The 14,148-nt window shown below is 42.0% G+C and overlaps 1 protein-coding gene across 1 annotated transcript; it reads left to right on the top strand.

Annotated features, from left to right (window-relative positions):
- Nucleotides 1-3,553: 3,553 nt before the first annotated feature.
- LOC114427651 (cystatin-B-like) lies at nt 3,554-4,573 on the top strand. Its single transcript, XM_028395824.1, has 3 exons — nt 3,554-3,709; nt 3,789-3,890; nt 4,266-4,573. Exons 1-3 carry the CDS (start codon nt 3,641-3,643, stop codon nt 4,392-4,394), a joined length of 300 nt encoding a protein of 99 aa, XP_028251625.1. The 5' UTR covers nt 3,554-3,640; the 3' UTR covers nt 4,395-4,573.
- The last annotated feature ends 9,575 nt before the right edge of the window (nt 4,574-14,148 follow it).

Below are 14,148 nucleotides of genomic sequence, written 5' to 3'. Positions count from 1 at the left end.
GTTTAACATGGGCTGGAGTGGGCTGACAGTTGTGACTCATAGGTTGTGAATTACAGCATTCCTCATCTGTCTGTGGTTTGGCAGCAGGTTTTGTCTTCTGACAGTCAGATTTTCTTTCCAACATATAACTTTAACAACTTGTTTGTGGTACTTAAAGACTCAGAGACAGGCCTGCACCAGCCTTTGTGTTGTGTAAATCTTTTAATATGTTTTCATTCTTTTTAGTTACATCTTGGTGGAATCTTTTATGTAATTTCTAGACCTTTCGCTGTAATAAAAAAGCAAGTCTCCTTACACTGGAAATAATGTGTCTGTACTAGGGATGTCCCGATCAGGTTTTTTTGCCTTTGAGTCCGAGTCCGAGTCATTTGATTTTGAGTATCTGCCAATACCGAGTCCCGATCCGATACTTTCAAGATTATCTATAAAGGCGGTAAATAGGATTTCAGACACGCAGCAGCTCATCGAGACCTCGCACCAAAAGCAACTGTCATACCTAGGCCTGTCATGATAACAGATTTTGCTGGGTGATTAATTGCCAAGAGAAATTATTGCGATAATCGATAATATTGTCGTTTTGAGACCATGTTCAACTAATAAATGATAACGACATATAATGCAAGTACACCTTTTCAAAGTTTAATAAACTTTAATTTCTAAAGAACATTTAACACTGGAAAGGCCCCAATCATCAACACAATCATTATTATTATTATTGTTATTATTAATGATATTAATATTCATGTTGATATTGTTATTATGAGTAGTGGTAGGCCTATTACCATAGCTTATCTGAGCATAGTCAATGGAGTTAAGTCAAACCAACTAGCACGTCATGAGCAACAGAGCCAAACAGCACGCACTCTCTGGGAGTGGGCTCACCTGTACGCACACTGATTGTGTGCGCACGCGTTTGCGTTTGCATGTGTGTATGCGCATCAGGCCGCTGCAGACAGCTGCAGTGAATTTTACAAACGCCACCATGTAGACAGAAACACATAGCAGAGATGGCACCAGAGGACTGGGCAAGAGAACTAGACTGGGTGGCGCTGCAGCGAGTGCCGCCAGTGAGAAGGCAGAGAACTTCACTCGTACAACGCGGACTCTCTCTGAGAGCAGGTTCTATACATGAGCATGTTTAGTGTCATGGTGAATTGTGGCAAAGTGTTGAAACGGTGTTGAGCAGCTTCACAGCCCTCTGTGTTGCTGTAACGTCCAAGCCCTGCAGCGCTGTGACGCACCGTGGCGACACAGACAGCGAGCTGACCGTGGTCTGCTCAGAACATCCCGTAAACGTTACACAATGAGTTAAAAAAATAAGAACTACCTGTTGATTTGACACATTTTAAGACAGAAGCCGCGGGCCATATAAAGTCCGACGGCCTTTATACGCTACGACGCACCGGAGTGACGCCTTTTGTCATCCAGTCTCTTTGGCAGCGAGAGGGAGAGAGAGAGAAAGAGAGGAAAACAAACCAGCATGCAAATGAAATTTATCGTGGCCGAAAAACTTATCGAGCCTATTTAATTTATCGTGCAATTAATTGATTTATTGTCTATCGCGACAGGCCTAGTCATACCCCTACACTACAGGACACAGAGCCACCCTGCACAGAAGGCATTAACTTTGAGAGCCCTATTAAATATATATCCGAGTCCTGATCGGGAGGTGAAATCACGTAATCGGGCCCGATTTCCGATCACGTGATCGGATCGGGACATCCCTAGTGTCTGAATGATATGGCAAACTAGAAAAAGCCTTTTTGAAACAAAATGTGTTTGATGGCTGCATGCTGAAGGATTTGCTGTGAAGTGCCGAAGAAGCTGAATTCTGTATGAAATCTAAATGTCGGCCCATTGCACACTAATGTTATAAAATGACTTGATTGTTAAACCACTTCCAGTTCAAAAACCAATCGAGATAGCCAACATCAATAAGTACTATTGATCCTTCTAACAAGTGGTGCAGAGGTGGTGATGAGAGCATGAGGGTGCATACTTCACATATTTTCCTGTAACAAAGCTTGCAGAGGGGCTCGCCTTTGTAAGAAATGAGGTAGTGAATGTTACACATCTGACCTATAAGGACATCTTCTCTATAATTGTTAGAGGACACAGCTCTCCTGTGACCACCCACCACCGCCAGAGGGAAGAAAATGCTTAAACTGGTTGGTGGTAGCTCTTGACATAGTGACTTGTTGAACATGTTCTCAGGTCAAAATCTCAGGTCACATAACTTAACCTTCCTTGGTGCAACTGAACATTTTAGTTTTTTGACTTCCAAACAAAATGGGTGTCGTTTAATGCTAACACTAAAAGATGCCAAATATGTCCGGCTGGAGTTATTAAAGTTTAGTCTGTGTAGTAGTTCTTCTATTTGATCATCCTTAAGTCAGTTCTGTGTCTCTTTGTGGGAGTTTTGCAGGTATTTTGTGCATCTTTTGTTTCGTTTTTTTTAAGTTTTGGTGTTACTTTCTGTCCTGTTGTGGTCTTTGTGTGTTGTTTTTGTTTCTTTGGTGGTCATTAAGTATATACTTAAGCCCCTAAATAAGTACATTATTTATCTTTCATTAGTGCAAATTGTGAAAGTAAAGGGTATGAACCATTTCTCATTTATTGAGTAGAACCTGGAACGTGAAACTGGAGGAGGATTTGAAAGAACCTGTCAGGACGTAGAGCAGATTGAAGCAAGGCGTCTGGACTTGTAGAGTTTTCTTGAAAAGTTTCGCTGCTCATCAAAGCAGCTTCATCAGTTCTAATCATTCTTCTTCATTCTTCATCATTCTGTTTGGTGTAGATGACCTGTGGTTGCAGACCTCATTGGGTGGGTCTGGGTAAAACTTGATGATCTGGCTGACTGGGCCAAGTGTGTCTAACGACTGGCTAACGACTATGAAACTGCCGGAGGGGGACTGGTTGACAGCTGGGGGACTGGTTCTTGCTGTGAGTATGTGCAAACTTCCTGGGAATGGATGGAATCACTGCATTCTAAGTGGTAGAAAGATGATGTCTGAGGCCACCACCTCTGACTCCTCTTTCAAACCATTTCCTATCTGTCTAAAATGTGAACATTGTTGTCCTCAAAGGAGTGTCCTTTCTCTTTGAGGTGGAGGTGAATGTCCAGACTCCTGTCAGGATGTTCATCCTGCAGCTGTCCCCTCTCTCTGTTTTGGGTAAATCCTCTTGCTGCTAAGAGGAAACGCTATGACTAATGTTTAAATCACTATATACTTGATGGTCACATCTCGTTTCTCTAGTTTGACCAGTCCCTCTGCCAGTTACATTCCAGCAGTGTGCGGTCAGCTGTAATACAGGCACGCCTTGGAACAAACCACATGGCTGCAACGGGGATGAAAAAAAGAGAAATGACAGAAAATATATGCATGTTTTTGTCTTCTTCTCTTTTAAGTAAACCATTTTACTATGTAGAAATGTAATATTTTACAGAAAATATTTACATTAAAATGTGTGTTTTTGTTATTTCAATTTGTTTGTTGCATAGTTGAAAAAACATCCCGCCCCTACGCTGATGGTATGGTCCAAAACGCGGAATCATATAATGCACAGACTCAACCTAAGCAGTCACAGTCAGAGTTTTATTCATTTCTTCGTTGTTTAAAACAAAAACTGGTTCCATAAGATGTCGATGTGCGGAGGACTGAACGAGGCGCAGGCTGCCAATGCTGAAATCCAATTCATCTGCAATCAGGTCAGTAGAACAGTCCTGTTTCTACCTTTCTGGTCATCAGTCTGGGCCTGTTGTTTATTGTGATGGTTTTTTTTATTAGGTGAGGCCTTACGCAGAGCAAAAAATGGGACGGTACTACAGTGTGTTTACTGCCAAGAGTTACAAATCACAGGTCGTAGCCGGCACCAACTACTTCATCAAGGTAATTATTGCTTTTAGACGGCGAACCCCCTCCAGATTGTTGATTTGCAATTTGAATGTTGTGCGCATGATTTTTATGATCTTTAGTGGCCCTACAGGCCTCCATAGAACAGATCTACACATCACTGTTGGCAACTTATGTAAACAAACTGCCTTCCTAATAATTTGCAGTGATGAGCCCAGAGCAGTTCTGGTTGTTTGTGGTTTTCCAGCTCGCAGCTTAAAGGTGTGTCCCAAGCTACATTTTCTAGCTGTGGTTGCACAAGTTGTAAATATTTCCTTGAATCAGGCACCAGACAGATAAGTTAGAGGCGTTTTAGTGAATATAATCATTTAGTTTAGTTAGCTTTTTACATTGTCTTGTGCTTCCTCATAGGTCCATGTGGGAGGAGATGACCATATTCACCTGCGTGTTTGCAAAAAGCTCCCATGCAATGGAGGAGAACTTGAACTAAGCAGTGTGCAGCCCAGCAAGACCCACAATGACCCCATTAACTTCTTCTAATACCACCACACCAGTGCCTATAAACTCCAGCTCATTATAGTCACTGTGTGTCCTGGACCATCATGTAATATGTTGTTATTATGCATTGCTTAGATCTAAAAAAAACATTCTGACATGTAAAAAACAATAAGTGAACTATTTTATACAAGGCTGTATGAATAAAAGCAGATTTGTTCTGATCCTGTTTTTGTTGACTCTCGATTGATTTATGGATATGAGGATTACAAAGGCCTGAAGCTGCGTCCAATCCCACAAAACCTAATGTATGTGTATGTACCATTCAGCAAAATCCAAAACTGGTAATTTCTGAACAATGTCAGGTTTTGCATGCTCTCACTTGTCACAGATTGATGTCACACTGGAACACTTATTGAAAGTGAGCCAACACCCTCACTTCCATTCTTTATACTTAAAGCACCATTTTCCAAGCTGTGTATTCATATTACATCCAACAAACAACTAAAGTACAATGACATCAACTGCATAATATATATAACATGTTCTGTATAACAACCTCTGTAAGCTGCTAACCACACTGACACCACACCTATAAGACACCTCACCCTTAAGCCATCACATTATATGGTGATGGATGAACAGGGAGTTCCAGTGTGTTTGAAGAGACACCCTATGTGAGTGAGTCACACAGTTTTGGTTTAACCATATTTAAACATGTACAAAAATATGTTCATGCACTTACTAAGCATGGGAAGACTGAACTGTGGAGCCCACCACACCTTAAATACAGCAGGAGTCTTTCACTAAGTCTAAACGGACACAACGGACTTTGTGTCGGGTGTCACTTTTAAATATGATCATTTTTTGATCGTTGGTGATTTTAATGTGCAGTTTAATGTGCATTTTGGATTCAATCGCGCCCATGACTCTCAAGCCTGTAAGAAAGAGCAAAAAGAGCCTTAGCTCAACGAGTCCACTCGTGCGCTCAGATGCGCATGTAGGCAGGCAGAGAGGAGATGGAAAAAGGACAAACTTAAAATGAGGTGGGCTCTCCTTCAAAACTGTCTCACATCATACCAGCAGGCTGTTAAAGCTGCAAAGACAGAATATTTCTCCTCACTTGTTTCTGCAAATGATCATAAGCCTCAGGTTCTTTTTAATGTGTTTGATTCTCTGTTGAATCCATGTAATGGACAGTCTGATACAGTGGTCAGCAGCACCGGGGCCCCACAAGGGACAGTCCTCTCTCCCTTCCTCTTCACGCTCTACACCTCTGACTTCAGCTACCAGACAGAGTCATGTCATCTTCAGAAGTTTTCTGATGACTCTGCCATAGTGGGATGTATCAGCAAAGGTGGAGAGTCTGAGTACAGGACTGTGGTTGACAGCTTTGTTACATGGTGCGAGCAGAACCATCTGCTCCTCAATGTGACAAAGACAAGGGAGCTGGTTGTGGACCTGAGGAAGACCAAGACACAGGCGGCTCCAGTTTCCATCGGTGGGCAGAGTGTGGACATTGTTGAGGATTACAAGTACCTGGGAGTGGTGTTGGACAATAAACTGGACTGGACTAAAAATACTGAAGCCCTCTACAAGAAGGGCCAGAGCCGCCTCTATATTTTTATGAGTCTGTGGTTGCCAGTGCCATTTTGTTGTTTGCTGTTGTGTGCTGGGGCAGCAGACTGAAAGCAGCAGACACAAACAGACTCAATAAACTGATCAGAAGGGCCGGTGATGTTGTGGAGGTGGAGCTGGATTCCCTGACAGCAGTGTCAGACAGAAGGATGTTGTCTAAGCTGCAGGGGATCCTGGAGAACAGCTTCCATCCTCTCCACCACGTGCTGCTGAGGTGCAGGAGTACTTTCAGTGCCAGACTGATCCTCCTAAATGCACCACTTAGATCCACAGGAGGTCCTTCCTTCCTGTGGCCATCAAACTGTACAACTCCTCCCCCTGAGATCAGATCTAACACACTCTTGTAATCATATACATATTGTATTTATTTAGACGAGATTTTAATGCACATGGTACAAGTTGTATTATATATGACTTCAGTCTTCACTTGCCAGGATTTGACTTGAATGTTATTAATGTTTAGAATTTATTAGGTTTTATTTTTATTTTACCCTTACTACTTTACCTTATTTTATATTTCTAACATGTCTTTTTGGAGTATACATGGAGCACCTGGAATAAAAGCAATTTCCCCCTGGGATCAATAAAGTATTTCTGATTCTGATTCTGATAATGCTGTCTGTATTGAGCCCTCTCCTACTCTGTGCGAGGCTTTTGAGCAATTTTTTATTGGAAAGATTTTAGCAATTAGACACCCGCTCTCTCAGTCTGCCCAGGACCCCTCAGCTCTTTCTCCCAGCTCTGCTGTCTTTGACAACTTAGCATCCCATCACATCTGTTTAAAGAGGTCTTCTGCACAGTCGAGTCTTTTAGCTTACAATTTATAAATCTGTGTCTGAGCTCTGGATCTGTTCCATCCTCTTTTAAACATGCCATGGTGCCTAGACCCCTTGGTTTTAACCAATTTTAGACCAATCTCCATGCTTCCTTTTGTCTCAAAAGTTTTAGAGAAAGTTGTTCTTACACAAATCCAAGAATTTTTAAAAACAGCCAATGTCTGTGAACCGTTTCAATCTGGTTTTAGGCCTCTCCACAGCACTGAAACTGCTCTTTTAAAAGCAGTTTGGATGGGTTGTTAACTGTGGACACCCACACAGGGACGATCATGGAAGTGCTGCATGATGGACCTCTTTGAACGACGTTACGTGCTGTGACTGCCGTGGGTTCATTTTCAGTGTTTGGGGCTGAGTTCACAATGCACGCAGGCCCTTCTCTACCTGTCTGTGTTCTGAAGTTCTCATCATGTAGACAGGTAGGATGCCTTCTCTTACATAGATCACATATGTGGCAGTGGCGACATTCCTTGGCGTTGTGACCTAGTTTCATGCATCCATAACACAGTTTATTATCCTTCACATATGCTCGTCAATCCTCAAGAGATTTTCCCATGAAATCTGCACACTTGGGGAGCTGATGCTTGTCTTCTTTGCACCACATGCAAAGGGGCCTTGGCTTGCTATCGAATGATCTTAACTTATCACTGTTTATGGTTGTTTGAGTGCTAAAGACATTTTCCTTGCTTCCCTTTATTTCTTTCATGCTTCTTTTTTCATGTGATGAGTTAGATGAGTAGAGAGCGTTCAGTGAAGTGATTGGGTTGCATGCTATCTCTGCTTCCATTGACACAAAGTTAGTGAAGTCCTTAAAGGAGGGAAATTCTTGACCTTCCATAAGGGTTACTGTGACTTGATGATTCCAACGGGAAGCTAGCCAATCAGGCACTTTCTGAATCAGTTTTTGGTTTTCTTAGCAGTCACATAATATTTATAAACCCTTCACATGAGGCATGGCTTGCAGACAGGCATTTAGGAAATCCGAGAATGTCCTTAACCCTTCACTATCCTTGCTCTGTATTTTTGGCCATTTTGACAGTCTGTCCCTGAAAGCTCTTTGGCTCACAAAAGGCTGAGCATTGGTCAAGCTTATTCCATGCGTCTCTATATGCTTCATCATCAGTATGATAAAAGGTGCCTTCAAGACATTTGTGAGCAGGGCCAGTGACATGTTTCTTTAAGTAATGAAGCTTATCAGCTGAAGAAATGCCCTTTCTGTCAACAAGTGACATGAATGAAGCCTTCCATTCGATGTAAAGAATTGGGTCTCCGCTAAACACCGTGGGCATTGGGACTGGAAGCCTATTGATGGCTATGCTGTCTTGGATGGCCTGGGCTAGCTGAGATACATCGGAAGGAGGTGCTACTGTAGCAACGCGAGAGCTCTGGAGGTTTACCGGAGGGCTGTCTTTTTGCTGTATGAGTAGTCAGTTTCCTGTTTGAGTTCTCTGTTACAGGTTGCCAGCCTGGCACGAGCAGCCTCCATGTCTCTTTCCGCTTGTAAACGCTCTAATTCAGACTTTTGGATGTCTAATTCACTTTTATACTGTTTTTTTTTCTGTTTTCTGTTTACTGTTATTTTTTCCTTTTGCTTTGTTTCTTCTTGCATTATTTTGTATTGAGCCTCCTTTGCTGCGAGCTCTGCAGCTGCTTCAGCCCTTTTTACCGCTATGCTAGATGCTTCAGAGCACTGGCTTGCACTTGACTGAGAAGCAGTGCCATATATGGAGTGAGCATAATCATGGGCTTGTAACTGATGCAGACGGATCTTTGTACACTCTGCATCAAATTCACCAGCTATTGCTGATAGGCATTCAAATATTACTTTCATAATGTCTTTACTTACAGCCTCACATGCACCCATTTTGCGCCTCAGTTCAGTGTATGGCGTTGCTCGCTCTCTCATTTCATAGTAAGCTTTCATTATGTCATTCATTCTCTTTTCAATAATGTCTGCCATTTCAGCCAGTTCAATCTCTGACATGTCTTTCTTTAAGTTTTCTTTGGATGCTCTGATTTGAGTTTTCCATTGTTCATAGAGACTAAGCAGCCTTTTCTCTCTTTTAGTCAGTTCTTCTTGCTGGTAAGCAAGCATTTTCTCTGTAGGCACACTACACTTTTCTGTGCGGCGAGGTAAGGTTAGCTCATCAGCGTCATTTATTTGCAGTTGGAACTCACTTAGCTGATTTTCTTTGCATTCCGTTGTCTCCTTTAATTTCTGCTTTGACATGCTTTCACTGTCTGCTTCTTTTAAGCCATCCATTTTATCCGTAGTTGTATTCCTTTTTGCCTCTTTTGACCATCACACTAGTTGCTGTCACTCGCTGCTTCGTGCCGTGCCGTCATCTTAAAATGGATTCCTTGAGCAGTGAGATGTAGCAGGTGAAGGTGAAGTTCTTACTGTAGCATATCCCACCGAAAGATGGTCTCACACATGAACTGATGATATCAGGGTTTAATGAAAATCCCAAAACCAACGTAAGAGCTGGTTACAAACACAAAAGAACAATATATAGTACGTTAGCTACTTTCCTCACAGTCTTACTGCATATACATAGCTTAACCACAGCTCATATTTAGCGAATGTTAACTTAATTAAACAATCAGTAAGAAAGTTAATAAAGTTCAAATTTAACTTAAGACACAGACAATACCAACAAATATGAACCTTGTGCCTCTTCGGAGAGTTGCTAATACATGAAACATTCCGTTTTTAATACTCGTATTTAAAATAAAATATAAGACAATATAAGCGAAAACCAAGATGCAAACATGCTGTAAAGATAACAGAATAATAATTAACAGGGCTATCTTCGTAAGAAGGCAAAATATAAATGGGGTTATTTACAAGACCATAGGATTCTCTTGGCTCGCTTAGAGCACTATGTTGGCATAAAAGGCACTGCCCTAAAGTGGTTTGAATCGTATCTTACGGACAGATCTTTCTCGGTTCAGATGGGGCAGTTTTCTTCTTCAGTGGCCCCTGCGGGGTGCCACAGGGGTCGGTTTTGGGCTCGCTTTTGTTCTCTCTCTACATGCTACCCCTGGGGTCCATCTTCAGGAAGCACAGCATCCCTTTCCATTGTTTTGATGACAACGTGCAGGTCTATTTGCCGCTTAGAGTTTCTGCCAATGATTCCCTCCAATTACTGCTAAACTGCATGAGTGATATCAAGAAATGGATGGACCTAAACTTTCTATAATTAAACGAAAAGGTTGTCTTGTTTGGTCGCCCCGACCTAGTCCAGGTCCTTGCCAGCTCCCTTGGCCCACTAGCATATATACATATATACATACAAACTCATGCTAGGAATTTCGGGGTGATTGTAGATCATAGGTTCTCAATGTGTGGCCCGCCGGCCAATGACCTAAAATATCCGGAACTCAGCGCAGTAGTAAATTTTTTCACGATTTTCATTGCGCACCATGCTCACGCGTGAGCTGTGTCTCATTTCAGGGTCTGCACCCTTCGGAGTGCGCATTTTAAGGCCGCTTACGTCACAAAGCTGCGCGAAGGCTGTCTCAATTCGCCAAAAGTCGAAGGGTCCTTCAAATGCATCCTCCATTTGCCTGAATTTGGAGGACGCATCGCTACCATCCTTCATGGCCTTAAATATCCCACAATGCTTTGCGGGCCTACTTTTTGTCCAATAGTACAATGACGGACCAAGCGAGCGGCAGCGGCACCGGCAGGAGTGCCGAATTCACATTTAAATGTAAGTAAAGAGCAGTAGTTCGAGAGTTTTAAAATGCTAGTAGTGATAGCGGCATTAAAAAAATGAGTTTTATATTTACAAACATGACGTCCTGTTGATACGAGGCGCTGTAAACTAAACGCTTTGATTGAATGTTGTTTCTGGACTGTTAAAGTATAGTTCACGTGAGGAGCAATATTGTCGTTATTATATCAAACGGTCATTCTGCCTGTTGTCGTTTTGTTGTAGGAGGAGCAGAGGGAAACAGAAGAAACCTGACAAATGATAACGGAGGACGTGAGGCTGGAGAGGGAGGGAGAGGAGAGAGGGAGAGAGAGGGAGGGAGAGCAGAGAAAGAACGGACAGACCTCAGCTCATTGAGAGGATGTTGGACAGCAGTGATTTTATGTTCTGTGTTATTTAAATGGTTACTTATTAAATTGTGTATTAAATTGTTCTTGTCTTTGTGTTCTTAAACTCTTCTAACCTTGTTACATTATGTGTTTCATTACCTATTTATAATTGAAGTAAACTTTTGAACAACTTCTCAGTGACAACAGTAAATCATTTATTGTTCTGTTATGTACAATATTTACAAAGACACAGTTTGAACATTTCTAACTATTTACCAGTGGGCATTATGAAAATGTACAGTTTATTATTTATAAAAGATCAGCAGAAAATACTATTCACAAAGAACATATATATAAATGTTTGGCTGAGCAGGAGTCCTTGGTGCTGCTGGACTGGATGATGCCACGGTGAAGACCTTGGAGTCCTCTGGCTGTGAGTGGGACATCATCTGGGGGAGGGGGGTGTCTGTCTCCTCTGTCCACCACATCGTCCATCAGGGTTTGCAGAGCTGACGATCGGCGGCTGCCATGTTACTAAAGATGTTTTTAAAAAGGGCAAAAATAAAAATAATAACTTCCACAGAGCGGTTTCCAAAGCAGCTTAAAATATGAAAAGCTATAAAATATGTATCCTCACCCTCCAAAGGTGATGATGGTCAGTACACCTCCTCCAGGACAGACAGCTGGTCCTGCCAGGGAGCCCCACTCTCCTCCACCCAGCAGTAATTCTCTGGTGTAGTGACAGACCTGATGCTTAATGACACATTAAAGCAGTGGTTTCAGGGTTATTTGCAGGGTTCTTACACATTTAGCTATTTAATTTAAAGTATTAAAATTACAAACAGACCCTGTATCAAGTCTTACAATTGAATAAAATAGGGATGTCCCGATCAGGTTTTTTTGCCTTTGAGTCCGAGTCATTTGATTTTGAGTATCTGCCGATACTGCCGAGTCCTGATCCGATACTTTCAAGATTATCTATAAAGGCGGTAAATAGGATTTCAGACACGCAGCAGCTCATCGAGACCTCGCACCAAAAGCAACTGTCATACCTAGGCCTGTCATGATAACAGATTTTGCTGGGTGATTAATTGCCAAGAGAAATTATTGCGATAATCGATAATATTGTCGTTTTGAGACCATGTTCAACTAATAAATGATAACGACATATAATGCAAGTACACCCTTTCAAAGTTTAATAAACTTTAATTTCTAAAGAACATTTAACACTGGAAAGGCCCCCAATCATCAACGCTATCATTATTATTATTATTGTTATTATTAATGATATTAATATTCATGTTGATATTGTTATTATGAGTAGTGGTAGGCCTATTACCATAGCTTATCTGAGCATAGTCAATGGAGTTAAGTCAAACCAACTAGCACGTCATGAGCAACATAGCCAAACAGCACGCACTCTCTGGGAGTGGGCTCACCTGTACGCACATGTGCTTGTGTGCGCACGCGTTTGCATGTGTGTATGCGCATCAGGCCGCTGCAGACAGCTGCAGTGAATTTTACAAACGCCACCATGTAGACAGAAACACATAGCAGAGATTGCACCAGAGGACTGGGCAAGAGAACTAGACTGGGTGGCGCTGCAGCGAGTGCCGCCAGTGAGAAGGCAGAGAACTTCACTCGTACAACGCGGACTCTCTCTGAGAGCAGGTTCTATACATGAGCATGTTTAGTGTCATGGTGAATTGTGGCAAAGTGTTGAAACGGTGTTGAGCAGCTTCACAGCCCTCTGTGTTGCTGTAACGTCCAAGCCCTGCAGCGCTGTGACGCACCATGGCGACGCAGACAGCGAGCTGACCGTGGTCTGCTCAGAACATCCCGTAAACGTTACACAATGAGTTAAAAAAAATAAGAAAAACTTATCGAGCCTATTTAATTTATCGTGCAATTAATTGATTTATTGTCTATCGCGACAGGCCTAGTCATACCCCTACACTACAGGACACAGAGCCACCCTGCACAGAAGGCATTAACTTTGAGAGCCCTATTAAATATATATCCGAGTCCTGATCGGGAGGTGAAATCACGTAATCGGGCCCGATTTCCGATCACGTGATCGGATCGGGACATCCCTAGTGTCTGAATGATATGGCAAACTAGAAAAAGCCTTTTTGAAACAAAATGTGTTTGATGGCTGCATGCTGAAGGATTTGCTGTGAAGTGCCGAAGAAGCTGAATTCTGTATGAAATCTAAATGTCGGCCCATTGCACACTAATGTTATAAAATGACTTGATTGTTAAACCACTTCCAGTTCAAAAACCAATCGAGATAGCCAACATCAATAAGTACTATTGATCCTTCTAACAAGTGGTGCAGAGGTGGTGATGAGAGCATGAGGGTGCATACTTCACATATTTTCCTGTAACAAAGCTTGCAGAGGGGCTCGCCTTTGTAAGAAATGAGGTAGTGAATGTTACACATCTGACCTATAAGGACATCTTCTCTATAATTGTTAGAGGACACAGCTCTCCTGTGACCACCCACCACCGCCAGAGGGAAGAAAATGCTTAAACTGGTTGGTGGTAGCTCTTGACATAGTGACTTGTTGAACATGTTCTCAGGTCAAAATCTCAGGTCACATAACTTAACCTTCCTTGGTGCAACTGAACATTTTAGTTTTTTGTCTTCCAAACAAAATGGGTGTCGTTTAATGCTAACACTAAAAGATGCCAAATATGTCCGGCTGGAGTTATTAAAGTTTAGTCTGTGTAGTAGTTCTTCTATTTGATCATCCTTAAGTCAGTTCTGTGTCTCTTTGTGGGAGTTTTGCAGGTATTTTGTGCATCTTTTGTTTCGTTTTTTTTAAGTTTTGGTGTTACTTTCTGTCCTGTTGTGGTCTTTGTGTGTTGTTTTTGTTTCTTTGGTGGTCATTAAGTATATACTTAAGCCCCTAAATAAGTACATTATTTATCTTTCATTAGTGCAAATTGTGAAAGTTAAGGGTATGAACCATTTCTCATTTATTGAGTAGAACCTGGAACGTGAAACTGGAGGAGGATTTGAAAGAACCTGTCAGGACGTAGAGCAGATTGAAGCAAGGCGTCTGGACTTGTAGAGTTTTCTTGAAAAGTTTCGCTGCTCATCAAAGCAGCTTCATCAGTTCTAATCATTCTTCTTCATTCTTCATCATTCTGTTTGGTGTAGATGACCTGTGGTTGCAGACCTCATTGGGTGGGTCTGGGTAAAACTTGATGATCTGGCTGACTGGGCCAAGTGTGTCTAACGACTGGCTAACGACTATGAAACTGCCGGAGGGGG

This window comes from Parambassis ranga, chromosome 22, assembly GCF_900634625.1.
Source record: "Parambassis ranga chromosome 22, fParRan2.1, whole genome shotgun sequence".
NCBI lineage: Eukaryota > Metazoa > Chordata > Actinopteri > Ambassidae > Parambassis > Parambassis ranga.
This window is presented reverse-complemented; position numbering and strand designations above follow the sequence as displayed.

Coding starts and splice junctions, on each gene's coding strand:
- LOC114427651 (XM_028395824.1), top strand. CDS start 3,641: ATGTCGATGTGCGGAGGACTGAACGAGGCGCAGGCTGCCAATGCTGAA. Junction 3,710..3,788: donor TCCAATTCATCTGCAATCAG/GTCAGTAGAACA, acceptor TTTTTTTATTAG/GTGAGGCCTTACGCAGAGCA. Junction 3,891..4,265: donor GCACCAACTACTTCATCAAG/GTAATTATTGCT, acceptor GCTTCCTCATAG/GTCCATGTGGGAGGAGATGA.